The sequence below is a fragment of the Hoplias malabaricus genome, chromosome Y (genome assembly GCF_029633855.1).
Source record: "Hoplias malabaricus isolate fHopMal1 chromosome Y, fHopMal1.hap1, whole genome shotgun sequence".
In the NCBI taxonomy this organism is placed as follows: Eukaryota; Metazoa; Chordata; class Actinopteri; order Characiformes; family Erythrinidae; genus Hoplias; species Hoplias malabaricus.
In genome coordinates this window covers 13,033,768-13,057,566 of record NC_089820.1, presented here as the reverse complement: position 1 = coordinate 13,057,566, position 23,799 = coordinate 13,033,768, and the positions used below count along the sequence as shown (strand labels likewise).

General features: G+C 38.0%; 1 protein-coding gene across 1 annotated transcript in view; it reads left to right on the top strand.

The window, feature by feature from the left end:
* Positions 1-23,799, top strand: part of LOC136678325 (nitric oxide synthase 1-like) — a 68,953-nt gene that overhangs the window by 15,272 nt on the left and 29,882 nt on the right. The window contains exons 4-12 of the mRNA XM_066656342.1: positions 6,797-6,934; positions 8,884-9,026; positions 10,144-10,306; positions 10,861-10,952; positions 13,375-13,516; positions 14,887-15,026; positions 17,934-18,108; positions 22,980-23,081; positions 23,385-23,579. Of these exons, the coding sequence (XP_066512439.1) occupies positions 6,797-6,934; positions 8,884-9,026; positions 10,144-10,306; positions 10,861-10,952; positions 13,375-13,516; positions 14,887-15,026; positions 17,934-18,108; positions 22,980-23,081; positions 23,385-23,579 (1,290 nt within the window). The remainder of the gene's footprint in view (positions 1-6,796; positions 6,935-8,883; positions 9,027-10,143; positions 10,307-10,860; positions 10,953-13,374; positions 13,517-14,886; positions 15,027-17,933; positions 18,109-22,979; positions 23,082-23,384; positions 23,580-23,799) is intronic.

Genomic DNA, 23,799 nt, shown 5'->3' with positions numbered 1-23,799 from the left:
TGACTGTGTGATGATCTGTGATGGACTGGCACCCTTTCTAGGGTGTGTTCTTACCTTATGATTCTGGGTAGGTTCTGGACCTAGCACAAACTTGAACAGAATGAAGCGGTTACATAAAATGAATGAACTTGTTACCCCCTTTATCAACTACATACACATGTTGGGTTCTGTCTTTACTTCTGTCTGGAGCATTATTCATTTTTACACGGACAATATTTTACTAAGAGCTACCACCCTATCCTGCGACTTAAACATAGCTCCTAATGTGTCTTTCTATAATAAAACTTTCTGTGAAAATTATCCATGTTAGAAGAGTGTGGGTCTCAATAAATGTTGATACCGATTAATCAAAGAGCAATGGCTTTGGTCCTCTCAAAGCCCAGACCTCAACATCACTGGATGTTCCAGGATGTACCCTGTTGCCTCCAAACCCTAATTATTTAAACAAATTCAGTACTCTCGTGTAACATCCATAAATGATTGAATGAAATGTATCATGGCTTCTGACATTTGTTCCATGCTGTACTTAATATTTATAACATCAAAATACTACTAATTAGTCCTTACAGCCATAGTGCAGTTTTCCTCTAAGCGGTTTCTTATGACCATACAGATCTGAATACATATGACCACCTTCTGAGCAGGCACTTATCCAGTTTTCCAGTGTGTGTGTGTGTGTGTCTGGGTGTGTTAAAGGGCTTGGAAATGTGTGTGAAAGCTTCTCACCTGAAGCTCAGCTGGTATGTGATAAGGCCTCACCCTCAAGCCCAGCACATGGCACTGCCACTCAGCCACCAGTGACGTGTTAGTCCCCTGAAAGGAACCGGATGGAGGGAGCCGGTCCAAGACAGGGAATAAATGAATGAGTGCAGCTGTGTGGTCCCATAGGGGGAGAGAGAGGGATGTAGCAATTCTCTCTCTAGCTCTCTCACTCTCTCTCTTTCTGGAATATTGCAGGGCCTCTGGGTGATTAACCCTTTTGAGAGCTTGACAGCTGAGCAGTGTATAGGTCAGTGAATTGGATCATAGAGAGAGAGAGAGAGAGAGAGAGAGAGAGAGAGAGAGAAATGCCCCTCAGTTGGTAATTTGTGGCTCTGCTGGATTTAACTCATCATTATCATTATAAATATCTTTGCTGTCCAAACAAAAACATGCTTCTCCAAAGTGGTAACTTTACAAGAGAAGGAAAGAACCTTCTTAACTACAAAAGGAAGTCAATGTAATTAGATTTTATTCCAATTAATTTTGGAGCAATTCTATTGAAATTAAATTTTCAAACTAAATGAAATATTCTGTATGAAATATTCAAAATTGAATATAAATTTTTTACACAACGTGAACGAAAGCTGCTGTGTTCAAAAATGGAGATATATGGTTTTGTATGGACAGTGACGATATGTTCGTTATAACTATGTCATCTAATATTAATTAAAATAAAATTATTAAAAAGTGTCCTGTGCTGGTAATTTTTAAAATCAGTTAATACATACATGATCCAGGTGCCATCACAAACACCAATCAGCCATAATGTTATGATCATATAGGTGCACTTTGTAGTTACAGAATGTATTCCATGTTGCTCTGATCCCCCCCCTACCAGTACTGGGGGCTACCAGTACAGGGGGCTACCAGTACAAGTATCATTATGCAGGGCAACAGATGGACTAGTCTGTAATTATAGAACTACAAAGTGCGCCTATATGGTAAGCATGCATTCATTCATTCATCAAGCGCTTAGGGGAGTGGCTTTTGGAAGGAGGGTTGAATGTGGGGGTTGGAACTTTTTTGGTTACATTTTTCAAAAGCTGGCTTACACTTCTACACTGCTTTCTACAAAATGAATTACACCAGCTTCAAATTGTGTGGAGGGTACGCAAACACTTACTAACAATCATATATATCTTCTCTGGGGTGGTGAGAGAATGACAGAATGCTCTATGTGTCATACGGTATTAAAATGCTTATCACAGAGATATTTGATGCTTGAGTTGAAGTGTTGTGCCATGTTTGTCTCAAAGAGAGTGGGGATTCTGATTGACAGACAGTAAAGGGAATGCCACGTCCAGTCAGTTTGACCCTCACAGTCCATGTTATCCTTGTCTCTGAGGAAATCTTTACCTGCTCCATGTAACGTAAACCAGGCTGTAAATCAATACTTTTTTTATTTATTTATTACTGAAATTATATTATCAAATCTGAGGAGACCCTAGTGTACCTGATCTTTCTCCTGGAAGATTTTTTTATGGTTAGACACAAAATACATATTTCATTCTAATTACTGAGACGGGAAAATATAAAAAAAAAAAAAAAAAAACGAATACAGAGGAATTAGTATGATAGACCTGCGTTAGGAGACTCTTACCTGAATATAATGATGCTGTCTGCTGGGGCAAGATATTCCTTATATTTAGAGAGTATTCTGAGCTGAAAGCTCCAATTCTGCATAATTTAATGGCTAATAAGGTACGCTCATGCCAGGGTGGTGGGAAGCACTCTGAACGAGTTGCCACTAAACCAGTGCTGCTGATGCACCTGCCTTTGAAGCACCGCATGCAGGAACATAATTATGCTGCTGGCACATCTCCTGCGATCCCAGATTAACGTGCACAGCATCACAGAACTCGTCTGACCACAATTTGTTTTTCTTTCTCTATTTGTTTCAATAACTACATTAAGATGGATTTACAATTGCCTCCAAATAGCCTTTATGTACTCTAATAACCACAAGTCTTCTATAATAATTTATAATACCCAGACCTGTTGCTAAATAATGGGACACTCTAGATAACTAGTAAATGAGACTTAGATCAATATGCACAATGCCACCTGTCAGATTGCGGGGTGTAAAGCTGATGGTCCATTTATGTTGCTTTTCCACGGCATGGTTCCAGCTCTACACGACACGACTCGACTCGACACAGCTCGGCATGCTTAAAGCTTGTCGCTTTTCCACTGGCAGGGCTCCCTGCAAAATATAGCCAGTGCCATTGTACAACATCTCTAACATGACGCGCTGGCTTTGAAAACCACACCAACGACGGCAGTAAAGTTAGGTGCTATTTACTCACTGTGCATTCACATGTTGGTTTTTTTTTTTTTGGACTGGCTCAGCGATCGAGTTCTCACAGATCGTTTTTTTGTTGTATGTTTGGCTTTCACTGGAAATTTTCGCCAGCCAACGGTAAAGTTGGCCACACTTTGAAGTAAAGTTACAAGCTGCCACTGTGAGTCCGATAAAAATGAATGTGACAAATGCTGTAACTTTAGAGATTTTACAAATGGCAAGTTTGAGCTGGATTTGAATGAGCTCTACATTTGGTGCTGATTGACATGGCTCTGGCAAATCAGTGCTCTGCAGGGTTTACATGTCCCCATTTATTACCTACTCGGCACGGTTGGAACCCTGAATGAGCTGGAACTGAAAACTTACCTTGTTCCAGGGACCAGGTACCATATGTGGCCAGTGGGAAAGCAAAGGAGCCAAGCCGAGTCGAGTACAGTGGTGTAGGTTCCATGCAGTGGAAATTAGCGCTATTAGTATACTTGGGATGAGCTGGAATGGTGTCAAACCTAATCCTCCAACACCAGCGCCACTATAAATTTCTTGAGTAGCTGAATTCAGTAAAATCCTCACAGCAATGTTATAGTAGAGCAAAGCTTTCTTAGAGGAGTAAATGCAGTTCCCACAGCCAAAACCCTGATTTCAGAAGAAACACTGGGCAAGCTGGTGTTTACAAATGTGCGGCCATATGATGTGTGTCAGAATTGCGTTTTATTTGTGAGTCTCTGTAAAACAGTGTTAACTGCTTTAAAAGTGATTGTATCACTCTTGGCACTGTTAATAGGCTCTGTGGCACCTATTGCAACATGCTTCACAAAAGGACGGCATTATTATTGTTTTGGTTGAAAGCTAGTTATTAAGCTTTCAAGTGGAGCGTGTCCTTTTACATAGATTCTGTTGTTTCATTGTTTTTTTTAGTTGGGTTTTACATTTATTTGTTTCACATAGAGATCAGGATTCAATTTGCATGGGGCCTTTCAGCCTGAGATACACCACAAAATATTGGATGAGTCTCAAACAGCTCCTTCCCTACTCCATATGTTATAGGGGCTTCATGACACCTGCAAATTATACAAAATCTTCTGCAAATCATGTGTTTTTTCCAGAGAACATGACATTGGAAATGTGCAAGAGCAAAAAAGAGAGAGAGCGACAAAAATGTCTCTCTCACACACGCATACAGAGAGAGTGACAAAGCATATTGATTGGTCGTTCTTGTGCTTTTCAGACCTATGCAGTTTCTCTGTAGGCAGGTCACCACAGTCTAACTCTAGCCCTATTCACTGCCCATCAGCTTAGTGTCGTACAGCGCCATGGCAAAGAAAACATATCAGACATTTCACTCCAAGAGTGTCCCTGGTTAACCGTGTGAATTATAATGAGAAAGTTGCTCACTGCACTTTCTGCAACAATGATTTTCCTATAGCTCATTGTGGGTTAAATGACATGCTAAAAAAACATGCTAAGGTTAGTTTAACAGGGTTCACTCCTTAATTAACATAGCTAATGTTCATTAAATTAGCTGGCTAGGTGTTAAGGAGCTACTCATCTCTGTCCGCTCCATTGAAATGATATGCTAAGTCCAGATTTTAGTGTCTCTTTTTTGAATATTGGCTCCAAATTTGTTTACAGATTAGACAAACCCAAGTATTTCAAAACACAAATTATTTGATGTCTTGCAACATCAGCAAAGAAGTTGAGAAATCCAGCAAAATGCTCAAATCTGCCAAGCCACTAGCCTCAAGACCACCAACCATATGATACAAAAAATGGTCTAACTTTGTAAATAATCTGATGTCAGAAAAAATACCGAGCATCACTGTAAAGTAGGGAGGATTCTTGAATCAAGTCAGAGATCAGTGTTGCAGAAGCTAGTGGGTAGTCAACTTGAAACCTATCCCTGCTTCAGCCCCTTTTCCTCCTCAGAAAATAAGCATTGTGTCTTTCAGGGAATGCCGGATCATGGGAACATGGTGAATTGTACAGTGTGCTGCTTGCATGTCCCAGAGACTTGGGTAGACTAAGGTTGTTGATGTCAATAGACCAGCTGCACCAGGGATGACACTTATCTGGCCCAAACATAATGAATAAAATATGAGGGAGCTGAAGCTACTGGCTAGACAGAGCAATATGCCACTGTCAGAAAGGTGTATTGTAGTGTAATCCAGCTTCTTGTGAACTGAATATTTTCTGTGGTTCTGACCACAGAAACCTCTACTGTGCACACGGGAGAATGTCTTTCAGTTCATGTGATGGAGTGCCCAGTAAAGTGCTGTGCACACATCAGGTGAAAGCCAGGAAGACCCACCTAGAACCTACTCCAGTGTGGGTACCAGGGATTCATAGAGATGCTAGAGAAACACTTCAGTACAAATCACATGGATATACAACTAGCTAGTTCAGATTTACAATGCCTAGGTGTATTTGTAATTGACGTTCAGAGAGCATAGGTGACTTCGGCATCAGGACCTCCAAAACGTCACAGTGATGTTTCTTTAGTTCTTAGGAGACCATATTCAGGACCTCTGTCTTATAGGATTGCACCTTATATATATATATATATATATATATATATATATATATATATATATATATATATATATATATATATATATATATATTCCTTATATCTGTGTCCATTGGGACCTTGCATGAAAGATATATATTATAGTGTTGCTATGAAGATCACAAATCCTCATAAGCTGGGAACATCATTGAGCTTCTAAAACTAACAGCTAACAAAGTAGTGTGTTATTTTTAAACAAACTAATTTATTCTTGAGGCTGCATGCCATCATATCCTCACAGCGAGGTTCCAATATGTACTCTAAAACATTCCCAATGATTGCATTGTAAGTTCGTGGAAAATGTTCATATATTTTATTCATTCACTAAAGTTTGAGCATCTTACCAGTCTGTACTATAGGTGTTTACTGTTTAGTCTTTTTTTTTTTACAGTCTTAGCACTTCATAGTTCTGTTTACCTCTATTTATTATTTTATTTAAAATCAGTGTGTGGTTCCTTTGAGACCACTAGCCTGTTCGAGCTTTTTGGAAGTAGCCTCTACAATTCTATGGGAGGATAAGAGATTCCAATGGACTGTGATTGAAGTTTTATTCATGTCCTTGGAAAACGCTTCAATTACACCCTCACCAAGGTGCCTGTAACTGTGGGCCCAGGCCACAACTGCTTTCTGGACCATTTAAGATGTCTAATGGCCATCAGATTGATTTCCTTTTGAATTCTGAAAAAACGAACAAGTCCAGTTCTTCATAGCTCCTCAGTCCAAAGCAATTTAGAGTCCATGTCTGAATGCTAGTCAATATAGGCATTACACACTCGCCTAGAGAAACTAAAATCAGAGCTCAATTATGTGACTACTTAATAGTCTTGATTGCCTTGGCCTGTGAGAATGTCATTTCCTTCCTTTACCGTTGTGACAGGAGGCAGAATAATGACTGAAGATTGTCGGATTACAAATAAGTCATACAAGAAAATACTGTACTTAGCCATGTCTGTTGTCCTTAGTAGAAGTTTTCAAAACACTGGAGCCAAATTCTGGTTCTAATCACAGAGTAAAATAAACAGACAAAATGACCACAAACACTAGGCAAAATGCTTTAAATGTACTCTTAAGCATTTACGTTTTATATTTCATAAAATTGTATCATTGTGAATGTTTAATTTGCCTGTCTTGTAAACAATGGTTGCAAACTTTTGTTTTTCTCTCCACAGCCACCATCACAGGGCAGGGTGTCACCAACAAAGACTTTACAAAATGGAAGTCCCACCAAATGCCCCAGATTCATGAAGGTAAAGAACTGGGAGACTGGAGTGATATGCAACGATACTCTGCATCAAAACTCCAGCAAGGTAAGACTTCAGTGGATTATTCACATTCTCACTAATAACACTGAAACATAATTCAAACCATAAAAATTCGTCACCCCAAATCTTTCCTTCATGAACTGAATGTTGCAAAGACAAAAAACAAACAGGGAATCAGCCATTCCATTATACAACTGTAAGAATATTACATGATTATTGCCTTTGTTAAAATACTTTTTGATGTTAATACTTGTTTTAAGCCTACCTCTAGGAAAGTCAAGGTTTAATCTTATGCCCATATGGCAAATTTTTATTTCCTGGAAGACGTACCATGAGAAGAGAAATTAGCAGTCATATTCATGGATGCGTATTTCTGTTTTAAAACTGCAGTGTTTCAAAGACAGTCCCCAAATGGTGGATTCAGACTGCCAGGGTTTCAAGGAACCATTCCTTCCTAAGGAACCACTCCTGTCGACTTGTGGGGTGGGGCTTTCAAGCTGCATGCCGGAGGGTTGGGTGGAATTAAATGCAGGAACTTATCACATATTCATAGATTCGTGTGCTGAATGAAGATGTAGAGTTACACCTAAGCCTTTTTAAATGTTTGTTATTAGAAATTCCTCCACGCATGTAATTCTGGTAAATTAAGGTTAGTTCATGTAGGACTGTAGGTCGACAAAGTTATTTTATCTAGAAATAAGCTATAAACAGTTATTTAAAATGCTTACCAATATCACATGACAAGAGGATGAGAAATATGGACTGAATATGGAGTTTAAGATGATTTTTGCCGAGATGTCATTTTATCCAGTCTACCATGCACCACTGACTCTTGGTTAAAATGTAGCTGTCTCTTTCCTGTCCATGTGTCAAACTGCAGTTTAAATTTAGATGTAGTTTTCCTGAAGTTATGCGGCGAGGCTAGAAACACTCTAACAAACATCATCCCCCGTTTCCTCAAATTGACACGAGGTTGGACACGATTTGATGATGAGTGCCTGGCGTTGCATGCTAATCACCACTAATTACAGATCGTATGCTTTATAATATATCACACACAGAGGATTTTTTTTGGGTTGCATCCCTAGCTTTTTGAAAGAAGGAGGCAGCTGTGGGGCGGGATTGATGGTGCCTAGTGGCTAGCGGATGTGCAGAAGTGAACAGAAGTGTTTTTGTTTTATTTTTAACTCGCTGATGCTAAGCGCCATCCATTTTGTCTGTTAATCAGGCAGAAAGTGGAGTAAGTTAGTTACTGCTCCAGAATTAGACAAGTCCAGGGTCTCAGTTTATCTTTTTTTTTTCACTCTGGGTTTTGACTCATCCTGTGTCCATGTCTTGTTTTCTAGGGAAAATCTTGACCATCCGGTTGTGTGGGAGTCCCGGGTCAGTGGGCTGAGGCTTTGAACGCTTCACCAGTTTGAATGACCCTTTCATCCAGTCCCCTTTTTAGCAGTGCCGTCCAGCCTGTAGTTAAAATCTCTCATCCAGCTCGACCGCTTCGCCTCTTGTCTAGTGACCGCATTAGTGGCTACCCAAAGTGACAGTGCGCTTCAACTCTAATCTTATTACACTGACCATATGAGCTCGCTCAAGGCAATGACCGAGTTGCATGTCTCTCTTCCCCCCACTCCTTCTTAGTTCAGCTCTGATGAAGACACTTTTAATATTGTCACAGTATTAGAATCAGCTCAACAAACAGATGATTATGTTTAAAGTCATTTTTACCAGCAAATAATTTCAAATATGTACAAAAATTTACTATTTCTAAATTAATTTTGTTGGGAAAGTGCAACTCCGACTTGATGAAGAATTACATTTCTTTTATCCCTGTGTAAACAAGTTTATGCTCCACAGAGTGGGTTTATGCTTCCACTTTACAGTGGTGACACTGGTGGAAGTATTAGGATATCTCTTCAATTCCTTTGTTCTTACAGCCCACTTTGTCTGGACCTGTGAACTGCAGTGTATAAAAGTTACTGGTGTATTCACTGTAGGTGCCGATCTGCACAGAGAGAGTGTGCATAGGCTCAGTGATGACACCCAGCCAGACTTGCAAACCAGATGACGTTCAAACCAAAGAAGAGCTACTGCCACTGGCTACAGACTTCATCAACCAGTACTACACATCCATCAAAAGGCAGGCTTCCACTTCATTTTATGTACCCACATATCTATAATAATGTTAACATATTCAGGTTTCAGTGTTGGAAACACAATTAAAGCTTTTACAATAGAATTTGTTAAGGAAAAGTCTTACTCTTCATACAAGGCTTACTTAATTTTATACACATGACAACTTCAAGCATATGGACAGAAAAAAATATTAATAATTAGATTAAAAAAGATATTTCATTTATTTTATTTATTCCTTTATGTTTTGTGCCTTGATAATTAGATTGCTTTTTGGAAGTGTAGACTGAATATCATGTACAACTCAAATAAAAATAAGACGATCAGTATTAGTATCTTTAAGTTCATAAATTGTGTTCTCCCCGTGTCCGCGTGGGTTTTCTCCGGGTGCTCCGGTTTCCTCCCACAGTCCAAAAACACACGTTGCAGGTGGATTGGCGACTCAAAAGTGTCCGTAGGTGTGAGTGAATGTGTGTGTGTTGCCCTGTGAAGGACTGGCGCCCCCTCCAGGGTGTATTCCCGCCTTGCGCCCAATGATTCCAGGTAGGCTCTGGACCCACCACGACCCTGAATTGGATAAGCGGTTACAGATAATGAATGAATGAATGAAGTTCATAAATTCAAAACCACAAACAGAAATTTTCTAAATCAAAACTTTACAGTTTCACAAACCAAATAAGAAGAAGTTTTTAAAGATAATTGTTAAATTGAGTGCAACATTTCAGTGTATTTGAAGTTAGAATCACTCAATCCAGTTAATTACTTTGAACATTAGGGTTTACAGTGAAGTGAGCTAAAACATTTGCTTCAGTATTTCTAAAACAGGCTATGTTGTCCTGGCTTAGGCAGGCTAAGGGCTAAGAACAAACCTAGTATCATGTTCTTTCAGTAGAATAAACATGGACAAGCTACCTGCAAAATCAGCAAGGGATTTGTTCTGATCTATAAACCAGCACTATTTAGTATTATTTTATATGATAATGGTAAAAAAAAGGCTAGTAAGAAGAATCTGAACACAAAAAGATGTTTTAACATGAAAATGATCCGTGTATATGTATAGAGTACTGTTATATCTAAAATGATTTTTTATTATTTCTATATCTGTATTGTCCATCTGAGAGCAGATGTGGATCCAAGGCACATGTGGACAGACTGGAAGAGGTGAAGAAAGAGATTGAGACTTCTGGCACATATCAGCTTAAAGACACAGAGCTGATATATGGAGCCAAACATGCATGGAGGAACGCTGCCCGCTGTGTGGGGAGGATCCAGTGGTCCAAACTACAGGTAATCACTGCACTATTATCTACAAAGCAGGTGTACACACTTTACAGGTGGTTTCCTCTTTTTATTTCCTGACTCTGATGACTGCGTGGGTGTTGGTAAGAACAATAGCTCCACAGTAAGTCATATATAGCTCAGGTTTTAATTATTTAATTCGATGGAGTTAGACAATGTTTTATTTTACATTCATTTCCATTTGGCAGACGCTCTTACCCAGAGCCTGTCCTGCAAACCAGCACCAGTCAGCTTAGACGAGCATAGAATTCACCAGTAGCCTATACATGTAAATGTTTATGGAAAATGGAGGATCATTTGTAGCTACTTCAGATGTAACAACATTATGGTAATATTTACCAAGATGGTAAAAAGAACTGTTCAGAACTAGACCTACTGATAAGAGAATATTCTGTTGAATTAATGCAAAATACACAAGTAGTCTTTTGCCTATACTTTTTTTTCATGTCTCCCTTAAAATAAACCATCTTTAAAGTGTGTATATGCCTGTCACAGACCCAGTGACCTGAGGAAGGAGCTAATAAGCATCTTGTTCTGACTAGGTGTTTGATGCTCGAGACTGCACCACAGCACACGGAATGTTTAATTACATCTGCAATCACATCAAATACGCCACTAACAAAGGCAACCTCAGGTAAAAGCTTGAAACATTTGATATAATCATTACTGGTTCTTTTCTTCCCTTCCTGTCCTACCCTTTCCAGCCCCTACATCTCCACCTCTGCATCCTTGCCAGCCCTCATCATCTGCCTCATTACTGTTCATTTACCACTCTTTTCTACTTCTCTTTCCTCCTCCTCTACTTTACCTGTGTCCTCTATACCATTCAATAGACCTCACTCCCTCACCTCTGGCATTGACTCTTAACATACAACACTCTGTTCATGTTAATCAACATCACTCTATCGCACTGATCACAGCCTGAGGGAAAAAGTGAGAGAGAGAGGGGGAGAACAAGAGAAGTAGAAAAGCTTGCATATACAGAAATAGAGATAAAGAAAAATTCCCAAACCCTTTTTCATTTGTGGCTCTGTGGCTTTTAACCCCAGTGGTATTCATAGTATGCTTTTCATAAAAGACTGTAAAATACATAGCCTATACAGAGAGAGGAAAAGTGTAAAGGAGAGTGAGAGAGAGAGACACAGAGAGAGAGAGAGAAATCTTTTATTCTGCTTTCAAACCTGAAGTTTCTGCATTATCTTGCTACTTTGTCCCAATCTGCCAGTGGTCTCCCACCTGCTGTTGTACTCATAGTAAGTCAAGGAACACAGATAAAGAACTGCTCTCTAAGCTTTTTTAGTTGGATAACCCAGAGTTCATCCAGTTACTCACCTACTGTAAAAACACTGACAGGGCTTTTTTATTCAGCAGAATTTAATAGAATAGAATGGAATAGAATGGAATGCTAGTTGAGGGTTATCGGTCTTCCTCCATTCAAAGTCATAGGATTTTGTTCTTATAAAGAGTGGAAATCACTGCTCAATGCATTTTCAAGATTGTCTCTGAGTGGACAGGCTTTCCTGTTAAGACACCACTGCACAGTATTAGATACAGCTCCTAATTATACATTCCTGCTGATCTAATTATGTCACAGTTATATTGCACTTATGGACACTAGTTTATCCCATCATCAAAGTGCTGAATGTACTGCTATAAAACTAAATAACATAAAATGACATGGAGACAAGGGAATTAAATGAAGATGGATATATGTAATGTAATGCCAAAATATTTTTTTTACTGTCTTGAATTTTAAGACTCATTGCTGTGAGAGAATAATAAAGACTGAACTGAACTCAACATAAAAGCTTGTTTAAAATGACACACTGGGCCAGCACAAGTACAGAACTCAGTGATAAAACCCATACTAATATTAGGCTTATTCAAATGCTGACTGTAAGACCTCACAACATTTCTGGTCCTAAAATCTGACAATTTACGCACACCTATGACTACATTTGAAATCCATATTAATGTGCCACTGTCTTAAAGCAGCTTATAAAAAACAAATTATTTTGATATACTGGGTAGGTTAACAGTGGATAAATGGTATGAAGAGACTGTCCAGATATAATAATAATATTAATTAAATTCCAGATTAATATAAACAGCAGTCCTAATCATTAAGTGGGTGTTTCGTTTAGTGTCTAACTTTTCATGTTGGACTGCTTAGCTACCAGAGTTTGCATTAGTTTCTTGAGCTAAAGGCTAAAAACACAGCACAGGGCTAGCTCTGTACGCCCTGCAGCTTCGCCTTACAGTTTTGGAAAGGTGTGCATTAGGCTACGGTGTAGGGTGCGTATAGTATAAATTGGGCTTACGTGTCCCTTCAGAAAGAGGACAGAAATGTAAGTATTTCTAATCAACTAAAAATACCCTGAATATACGTGAGCATACTTAGTTCAATGGAGTAGCTATGTATCGCCCTCATGTTGCTTAGCAACAGTGCTTGCCGTTAACGGACTATACTGTGTGGTGGAAGAATATTTTATTGTGAATGTATGTTAATTAATAAATATGCTTATTGATTGGACATTTGTGTGTTTTATGTTGACTGCCGTTTTATAAAAGCAATAAGCCGCTCAAGACTCCGCTTCACTTGGTGCCAAAACCAACCTTACCCGTGGTAAAATCACAGTAATGCATGGCCTATCGTGGCTTATTGCTTTATTATCTAATAGTAAACTGTTCCACAGTGTTGGTTTCAACCATGCCCTAGGAACAGACAATCTCAAGGATCTTTAAAAATAATAATTAAAACTAATAAAAGGTACTATATTTAATGTAATTGCATTACAGTAAGTACAAATATGAATTATTATTATGCATTATGCAACAACTAATATCCTAATTTAGCCAGGCTGTATTTTCAAGTTATTATAAAACAAAAATTGAATCATTTCAACACTACATCTCATATAAAGTAGCAATGCGGCACTTGTAGCACATGGTTAATGTTTTGCCATGAGAGCAGTGGGATACATCAATGTGTCAGAAGGGTCTTTGCATTAACACCCTGATCTTTAGCTCTCTAATCTCATAATCTTAATCTGCAGGTCGGCTATCACCATTTTCCCCCAGAGGACAGATGGAAAACATGATTTCCGAGTGTGGAACAGCCAGTTGATCCGCTATGCAGGATACAAGCAGCCAGACGGCTCAGTGCTGGGAGACCCTGCTTCCCTGGAGCTGACTGAGGTGAGACATCACTTCTTTTCTACTGAAAAAAAAAATAGAAAAGAAATTACAGTGTCTACAATGTCCTAATACAACTGGTTATCTAGGCTGATGATTTGTTATTATATTGCATTGTGTTGTATGATTGTACGATGTGCAATCTGACCTAATATATATAAATACACACATACATACAGAGAACTTCAAGTTAACATATTATGCCTAGAATTTTGTTCAAATGAGCCTTATTTTACACTAACATATAACTTTAAGATGTGTTGGTATCTGTGTTTGTTCCACCATTGATATAATTACACATTTAAAGTTGAATTCTTAAATTGAATTCATCATCATCTTCTTTTCCACTTCTCCATTTGAGGGTCGCAGTGTAAGTTGAATTCAAATAGTTTTATTTTTTCACATATTGAAAAGCTGCAGAGTAGCTTTAGTTTTTCTCCTCTCTAGAAGTCTCTCTGTTCCCCCAGTGATTAACTCTGAGACATTCCCTTCTCATGCAAAACAGCACTGTGAATACAGGAATTATTAAAGCAGTAAAACTCATGTGCCGAGTGTCCGAGGATGTGAGAAAGCATGTGTCCTGAAGCCCCCTTGCTGTTGGCCTGATTATCTGGTGCGTCATTATTGATCATTACAGTGGGAGGAAATGGTTGCTTTTCAGAAATGCAGGGTTATTTGTGGATGTTACTGAAATGTAGATTAAATATCTGTCACCGGCTCTGCTTAAGTTTTATGAAAGCTTTTTTAGGGGGGGGGGGGCTATCACTCTCAAAAATCTGGGCTTATTCCCAAAAAAAAAAAAGAGGTGTTAAGGAGGCTTTTCTACTAACTCTGATTCTCTAGCAGTAACTCCTGTAAACTTTACAGTAATGTGATGGCAGGACTCAGCCTACAGTATTGGGCTGACTAGTCAACAGCTGTCAGGGTCCCCAGTTTACTATAGACAATGCAGACAATTCTATAGACAATGCAGCTACACTCTACAGTTTAACATAACACTTTAACATACATTAAAATAATGGGCTACAAAGGGTTATTTGAAGGATGCCACAGAAGAACCATTTTGGTTCCATGTTTAAGAGTTTTGTGAGTGTGGAGAAACTTTTAAAGGTTTAAAAATCCATCACTCCATCGTATGGTTCTTTACCCATTTAAACATATTACCAAATAGTGTTCTTTATGGAACAAAAAGTGATTTTTCTATGACATCTTTCAAAGAAATGTTAACAACAGTTTTATTTTTAAGAGTGTAATATTTTAAGGAGTTAATATGGTATTGTTAAAATTCATTGTAATATATTGTGAAATTACAGCAGTTGTTACATCATACATATGTTGTTGCCACTCCCCCCTTTGCCCTCCCACCCCCATAGATCTGTTTACAGCAGGGATGGAAAGCGCCTAAAGGACGCTTCGATGTTTTGCCGCTTCTACTCCAGGCTAACGGCAACGACCCGGAGCTGTTTGAGATTCCGGACGACCTCGTGCTGGAGGTCGACATCACCCACCCCAAGTATATGACATTTGTTTACTGTTGTGGAACATGTTGATGTACACCAAACATCATAAGCTTTTATTAGTAGAGTTTTAAAGGGTCATGAACCATATTAAAAGGACTACATTATCGTATTATGGAATTAACTTTTGTAGCATATAAACTTTGTTTATATTCTAAAACATACTTCGCAGTTCACACAGTCAATACATGAACAACTATCTATGGACAGCTAGCTCCTGTCCGTTTGTACTGAAGTTATTAGTCTATATCAGGGGTGCACAACTCTGCTCATACCTGAGTCAACTCATCTGTTTATTGCCAGGTTTAAGGGGTGTGTTTTAGCAGAGCAATCACCAAACTTTGCTGGATACCAGCCCTCCAGGACTGGAGTTGTGCACCCCTGGTCTATATATAATATAAATAATGATATGATTGATTGTGTTTAAAGTGACCAACACTTTCTTCACACTATTAAGGCCAAATACATTAATTTTAGGTTGATGTTATAAGATTTGCACAACAAATTGTCATCAGATTGTTGCTATCAGAACAAAACCTTGTAGCTGTTTTTTTTAGCTTGAATTTTTGATGTAAATTAAAAAAAACAAGACCTGATATTTACTGCATGACAATTTACACTGTCGTCTTTTTCATAGTCATACCAATACACAAGATCCAAAAAGTACATAAAATGAAATTTTTTAACCAGCAACAAATTACAAATCAAAGTTGTCTACTGTTGCATGCAGTACTGGTGCAGTATTAGACACTTTTTGACAGTATTTCTCAGCTTGTTTCAATGAGCTATGAGTCAGATTACTGTAAACAATGTGTAAGCAAGGGTATGTGCTGTGGTGGGCCTAGGAGGCTTATATTCTCAATAACACTATGTGATCAGTATACATTAGTCACATGAGTATCACTGTATTGCTGTAATTCCAAACATAATCTCCCTCTATCCCTCTTATACACAAACAAATGAAACTGTAAATGTAGCCATCAGAATCTCAGTGGCTGGCAGAGCAATAGCAACAAGAGATCCATGCTGAGGGACATGCGCCAAGCAAACAAGAAAACTGGCCCTTTCCCCAGATCCTAGATCAGTGTTGCTGCCAGTTTGGCAGCCTTAATGGGCACTGATGACGCCTCAGAGAAGCTCAGGGGCTGTTCTGAGTGCTGAATAACTGAAGCTTTTGGTATATTGACTCACCAAAGCAACATTTCTCAACCAACAGAATGGTTTGGAAGCCTCTGGCATTCTGTAGCAAGCACAAATATTTTAATGACGGAGTTCAAACAGGCTGAATGAACATTTTACTACTGTAACAGTTTTGCCTAGAACATCACATATCTGCTCAAATATTTCACTTGTATTACCAATATGTTTTAGAAAGTATTATTAAGAAGCTTTCTTTCTGTGCTTTATAGCTTACAAAAATCTGACCCCTGAGTAGTGGGTGTTTATTGGCCAAAGTAAATTGGATCAGCATGTGGACCTGGAGAGTTTTATTTGCTGCTTTGTTTCCTGTCATTGTTTCTTGCTGTCTTTACTGTTGGATGCACTGTGATAGTAACTTAAAGTATGTGCCCACATTTCACATTGCTTTGCAAACACTTTAGACAGGTTTCACTAGAGTATCCTTTAAAAAAAAGTAGCAATCAAAAAGAAAAAAACACTAGCAATAAGACTTACACACACTGACGAACAGGCAGAAGTATCTTTTTTCTTTGCCTGAATTACACGGTCAAAAGATCTTGGCCATCAAGATGTGAATAAAATCATTTTGAGGGTCTGATATTTTATCAAACATTCCATAAGCAACAGAAACACACCCCCTTTATTTACAACTTGAAATGATCAATAAACTGACCATAAACTGTCACGAGTAGAAGTCAGGAAATGTTTAAAAGGAAAAAAAATATTTAAAACCATTTATTTTAGTAAGATGTTTTGTTTTTTATTCAGTGTCTTTAGTGTTTTATTCTACACAAAACAGATAAATAAACAACCACATTGCTTTTTGTTGCCTAAAATTTTGCAATACATTTTGACAAAGAAACTAAACCAAGTCCATTTTAAGACATTATAACTGCATTCGTTTATTCAGCAAAAACTCTGAGCCACTTAGTCACCATCATCATCAAGGAATCACTTGTGTTTTCAGTGTCGTTTCATGTTTAAGTGCTGGAGAAAGAAATTACAGACAGGTGCAGGGGGCGATGATTTGACTTGGTGGGGCTTTGCATTCTGTGTAGTTTTACTAGGAAGAAGCCATCAACATGGTACTCCAGTTCTCAGCATCAGCAGCATTCAGCATCAGCCAGAGGCTCAATTGGCCACTTGTAGAAGCACCTGAGATTCCTGCAGGTGCTGGTGGAGAGATAATGACAGTTTTGGCACTGCGCGCTGCGAGTGCTTTTAGTGACAGGCAAATTAAGACAACTGGTTGATTCCTGCGATATGGAGTGCTCCATGTTGTAAACAAAGGAGCATTCTACTATACCACTAATTTGTACGCTAACGCTAATTTGTACATCACATTTAGAAGAGCCTGAGAATTTCAGTGGTGACAGAAAACAAAGATTTGAATGTCATCTTTTGAGTCACGTTAAACTATGCAACTTATAAGAGTTCTCTGATCTCTAATCCTCCTCCACATATCAAAGAAAAGGTTTTCTAGAAGTTTTCTAGAAGCAGGACTCTCCAAAGTGTGGCCTATAAGATTTAAATTGCGCCCCCCTCCTCACCACCAACCTCCACCTAACAATGGGGTAAAGCAACCTCCTCACGGATAAGAGAACATTAATACATTTACAATTATATTGTGAAGTATTTCACTAGTAAAATATGTTGAAATATTATAAAATATTACTCTATAATTGGTTAATTGTACTATTTTTCTTATTTGTCTCCTTGCCTAGGTTTGAGTGGTTTAAGGACCTGAATCTGAAGTGGTATGGTTTACCCGCCGTGTCTAGCATGCTGCTGGAGATTGGGGGTCTGGAATTTACCGCATGTCCCTTCAGTGGCTGGTACATGGGAACAGAAATTGGTGTCAGAGACTTCTGTGACAGCTCTCGCTACAACATCCTAGAGGTAATGCACTTTAAAGCCACTAGAGCTTTGGAAATCACTTCATAATGACCAAACATTTACTAATTACTAAACATTTTAAGTAAATCTTGTTCACAAAGAACATATTTGTCTAAATTTCACCTTCTCCCAAGACTTTTGTATTTAGGCTTTTTTGTGTTTGTTTGATTATTTATATTTTTTAGGGTTTGAAAGGAGCTGTAAGACTAATGTAACTGATATATTATGGGTGTTTATGCACAATTTGTATTAATTTATTATTAATCTTAACTGTAATCTTAAGCTGTTTAATTATTAAATAAAACTGACTGCTGTGCTTTCAAACACTATGTCATTCTATAATAGATAAAAGTGTTTAGCATTGCCAAACATGGAATTAGTATTGATCCTTGGTTATTTATTTATATATATTTTATTAAATCACAGTGACAGAGAACATCAAGGAAGAATGGGATGATTTAGGCACATGACTCACTGTTAGCTTCAATAGACATTAAACTTCTCTCTCCAGATGTGCTTTGGATGATAAGAGGCATTGGTGTAAATTGGAATTTTTGCTTTACATGAATCTCAACATGATCATAAATGGACAGTGCAAGCATAATGACATAGTTGACTTTCTGCTAGAATAACCCATTTGTCATTAACCATATTAATAGAGCTTCATGCTAATAACACCCATTATTATGCATTAGTCATGTTTAGCTGATTAAGCCTTGACCTGATATTAACCCCAACTGAATATGAAACTGCTGAGTGTTTGAGTTTTGCGGCAACTACCACTGCCCCCTCTATCGTGTTACTCATTGTTATGGGAAGTAAATGCAAAATCCACTACCCAGACAATCACAGTGTTATCTTGCCAAAAAGATTCCTCTGTGAAGAGTTATGTGGGCCCTGTTATATATTAAGTATCTGTAATGATTAAGTACCTACAGGTTAAAACTACATGTTGCAGCAAAGTAATTACGGATTAATCACTTTTACAGAATTGCAGTGCTACAGTTTCTGTATAAATGTGTGATTAAGATATGACATTCATTTTATTAATCCCCAAAGGGCAATTCATTTGCAACCTAAAAAGTAATAAGAAAGAGAAAAATTGGAGGCACATGAAATGCAGTATAATAATTTAGAAACAGAGTAAAACAAACATTAAAGGTTATAATTGTATGTATAATTTTATGTATAATTGTACAAAGTATTTAAACTAGTTATTGCAACTTATTACATGTACCTATGCAGTAATTACAATGCAAGATCTGTAATTACATGAGTAAAAACTGACAATGATACAGGAGCATTTAGATAAGCTGCACTACTGCAATACACCTGTAAAAGAAAAAAATGCTAGTACATTTGTTAATGTATTTGTTATTAATGTGTAACTACAGAATTATTACACTATTGCAATATGGGTCCCTTATTTATATACAACACACTTAATCACAGCCACACAATCAACAAAGAGCCATTATTCTAAACTGTGGAAATAGACTTCAGTTAAGGCAGATAACACTGCTGATGGCTGTGTCTAAGTGTTAAATTGAGTACAGAGATGTATACGGTTGAAGAAGTAATGTGCTGATGATGCATCAGTCCACTTAGGCCTGGACCTCATTTCCATGTGGAGGAGGAAGTTTATGTAAAGGTGATGGAGTAATGCTTATCCACCCTGCCTGTATAGTCATGAACAATACCTTTATCTACAGCTGTGTTCCAACACTGTCACAATGGCAAGAATTTGCAGGCCACAAGAAACAAATCATGTTATAAAGGAATTGAGATTTATAATAGAATGACTAATGTGCCTGATTGGGAAATATACAATTTAATGTCTTCTAAAACATCACTTTATTATAATGAATAATATTATTTTTTACACAAATTTGTTGTTGGATGTACAATACATTTTTGAAATTGCTTGTAACCCGCTGACAAAGCCACTCATTCACTAACATCTAGTAAGTTTAAAAGCTCCATAAGGGGCTGTCATTTGCAGTACAATAGATTTTGACTAAAAAGACTTTAAAGGGGCAGTGCTCTGCATCACCACACTGTGTCTTCTTGTTTATTAGTGATAATATAATTTATAGGGGAGAACAGGACACAACCTAGCCATTTATCTTATATAAACTTTGTAAATAAATAAATATATTTTCAAACTCAAAACTGAAATATGCTGCTATTATGAATAGTAAAACATGTATTATGAAAGAAATATTTATCTGTCTGATGGCACTTTTCCACTGTATGGAACTTGACTATTCACTGGTTGTTTTCCCCCAAAATCTCCTTCTATGAATGCAATTCTGTCTCATCAGACTTTGAAATATTTCCACCTTTGAATTTGTAGTACTGAATTTTTTGCACTGAAATTATGCAGCTCAAATTACACAGACCACATTCAGATACCAAAATATGAGTGAAGATTTTCAGGGTACACATCCGGGACACCAAGGATGAGCGATCGATTCATTCGGATTTTCTCTTTCACCTTAAATGCTGCACTAGTTGCATTCTGTCGGCGCTAGATGGTGAAATACGAACACAACTTCCATACCGTGGAAAAACTACACGTTTAGCTTCCTTCCACCAATATTATCTCTTTATTTTCAAAGTGCCTCAAAAATCTGAAAGGCTCATTGAAGATACAATATAACAGACTATTAATATTCTGAATATGAATACATTTTACTGTGGAAATTTTTTGTAATGGCCCTGTGAACAACAAAAAATATAACATAACAACAATATCAGGAACCAGGTAGATATCAGATTCTCTCCTAACACGCAAGTGCCCGTCGGCAGGCAAAAAACTATCATTGTTTATATCTGTAAGTATATGCCGTATTACAGTCACCTTATTACCTCACTTGAATAATATGCATTTCTTTCTAAATATACCTTAGGAAATTTGTTATTTATTAATGACAGTATAAATAATCAAAATTCTGGGAGCAACATGTGAGTCAAAATGTACATATTATTCTCTAAAATTAATGGCTAATCAATTAAAACCAGAAGAAAAAGTTATTCCAAACAGCTATCTTCCTCACAAAAAAGAAAATCGCTGCGTCACGAAGCCTGATAAGCACAGAAACGACTCACACACAAAACATACCAGTTGTTACCTTAGGTTGTCCCCTTCAAAACAAAACGTTCGTTAGCAATCTTCATGTTTATGTCAAGAGGATTGTGTCCAGGGGGAAATGCAAGATGTTGCGCCGCTGAAACCCCCGTCCCCCGATCCCCCAATCCGCGTCTTTCCCGCTTAAAGCAAGGCCGTGGATACGGTAAACGCCTGGGTACCTAGGCAACGCTATGGTGAAGGAGTTGACTGCTAAGCTGTTGGTAGTGGGATGTTAAGAGAGCACTCCCTCACAGGCAGTTTACATTGGACTCTATGGTGCTCCGTAGGCCGTGAATGGAAAACGATACATTTTGAATTCCACCTTTAAAAACTATTGCACCTTAAGAAACCTACAATTGTATTGAGACGTCCACATTTCAAAATGACCGCTGTAAATAAATGTTAAAATGTTGAAAAGACAGCTAATATATTTGAAGGCGGTATTCTAAAAAAAATCCACCTTAAGAAACCACCATGCTCCGCCCTGACATTGGACTGTAGACCAATCAAGGGCCGAGTTATGGCGGCGCATCCAAGGAGAAGAGACAAACACAGACCCATGATTTAGCAAAACGCATTACTTTTCAGCGACTAACAGACCCAGCCACAGCGAGAGACGACTCAAACGGTTATTCTTTTGGCAGCTACAAGCTCAGCGAACAATAATTAAGACAATAAGCAAAGAGTAGATTTCTTTCACTAGCTGTCTTCTCCCCCACTGAATCCATTTAAACACAGGAGGGGGGTGTGTGGGCAGTTACTTCGCTTTACAGCCAATCAGGGTGAAGCTCCCACCTTCCAACACGTCTTGCATTTAAAGGGACAATGTCCTGAGTTCGAAACAAGTGTAAACAAAATAATTAAACTAGATACATCACCTTAAAATAAAGAAAAACAAAAGTTTTAAATGTTTGGCTAAGGTAAAAGGCCACTTGGAGGGGTTCGTAAAAGTAGTTCCTCAAGGAAAGTAAAGAAAAAGATGTTGGCATTGGGTGGAAACGATATATACACTGTATTTCTGCAGTAAAACTAATCATTTCCTTTATGGAGAGCTTGGAGTCTTTGGAGACTCCAAAGGGACACTTTGAAAGGCCACCTGCTCACTGTCTACTCCAGCTTGAGTAACTTCAGAACAGTAGGAAGTATTAACTCCAAAATTTTCATGGTGAAAGTAGAACCCTGGAGACACATGTTTCAAAAGAGAAAAATGTTGGGGCCCATGAACTCTTCAGATTGTAGTCACTAACATATATATATATATATATATAAAGAGAGAGAGAGAGAGAGAGAAATATATATAAAGAGAAAGCAGTTTCATACAGAAACAAAGTTCTAGGAATGAGTTACATCTCATGCTTGTTGAAACAAACAAACAAAAAATTATAATGTCCTTGATACCTTGGATGCAGAAGTATAACTCTTTCAAGCTTCACTCCCATATCCTCCCATCACATTCCTTTTCTACAAAAGGCTCAGTTAGTTAAACACTTTGAGACAACCGAATAAAGCAACATATATTTCATAAAACAGCTCACCTTCATATAAAACAAAGACTTTTACTAATTTTCAGTGATTACTATTAAACACTAGTGATTCAATGAGCACTCACATAGGTTAAAGAAGCATGCATTTAAAAATTCTCTTCACAGTTACTCACATTTCATATTCTGTAAATGTTTGATGTGGTAATATGTCTGATCTAACTGAATCTGATCCAAATAATTCTAATCTAACACAACAGGAAGTAGCCACCATGATGGGGCTGGACACCCGGAAGACATCCTCACTGTGGAAAGACCAGGCACTGGTGGAGATCAACATCGCTGTTCTCCACAGTTACCAGGTGAGGATGGGAAACGAGGACTGTTTAAATTCGAAAGTGTACATTTTTACTACAGTTTCAAATGTGATAACATAGTGGAGAGTCACTCAATAAGTCTTTGGACCTGATTCTTAATCTTAAATTGTATAGTTTGCATAGTAAAACAAACACAAAGCATAATGAAATATCTATTGTTCTACATATACATACAAACAGACATGCTGTGTTTGCAGAACTAATCATAAATGTGTGTCTAAAAATATCCACAACATACTGGGACTTTTTAGGAATCTTAATGTAGACTGCTCTTGTGTTTGTCTGTAGATATCCAAGGTGACCATCGTGGACCACCACTCAGCTACGGAGTCCTTTATGAAGCACATGGAGAATGAGTTCCGGGTGAGAGGCGGTTGCCCGGGTGACTGGGTGTGGATTGTTCCTCCTATGTCCGGCAGTATCACACCCGTCTTCCACCAGGAAATGCTCAACTACCGACTCACACCCTCTTTCGAGTACCAGGTAAACAGTGCTTTAATTACAGATGCTAAAGTGAGGGAGGTAAAGGATGATTCCACACGTAGCTGGACTTTTAGACACACTTCTCATTTTGTTGTCTGTGTAGCAATATACACAATTAAAACTTTCATAATTTTTCTCTTCCACCCTAAATGCAGCAGTTTTATTTGTTTTAAATAATTTTGAACTAGATAAACTAATCATCAGGCATTCTACACATATC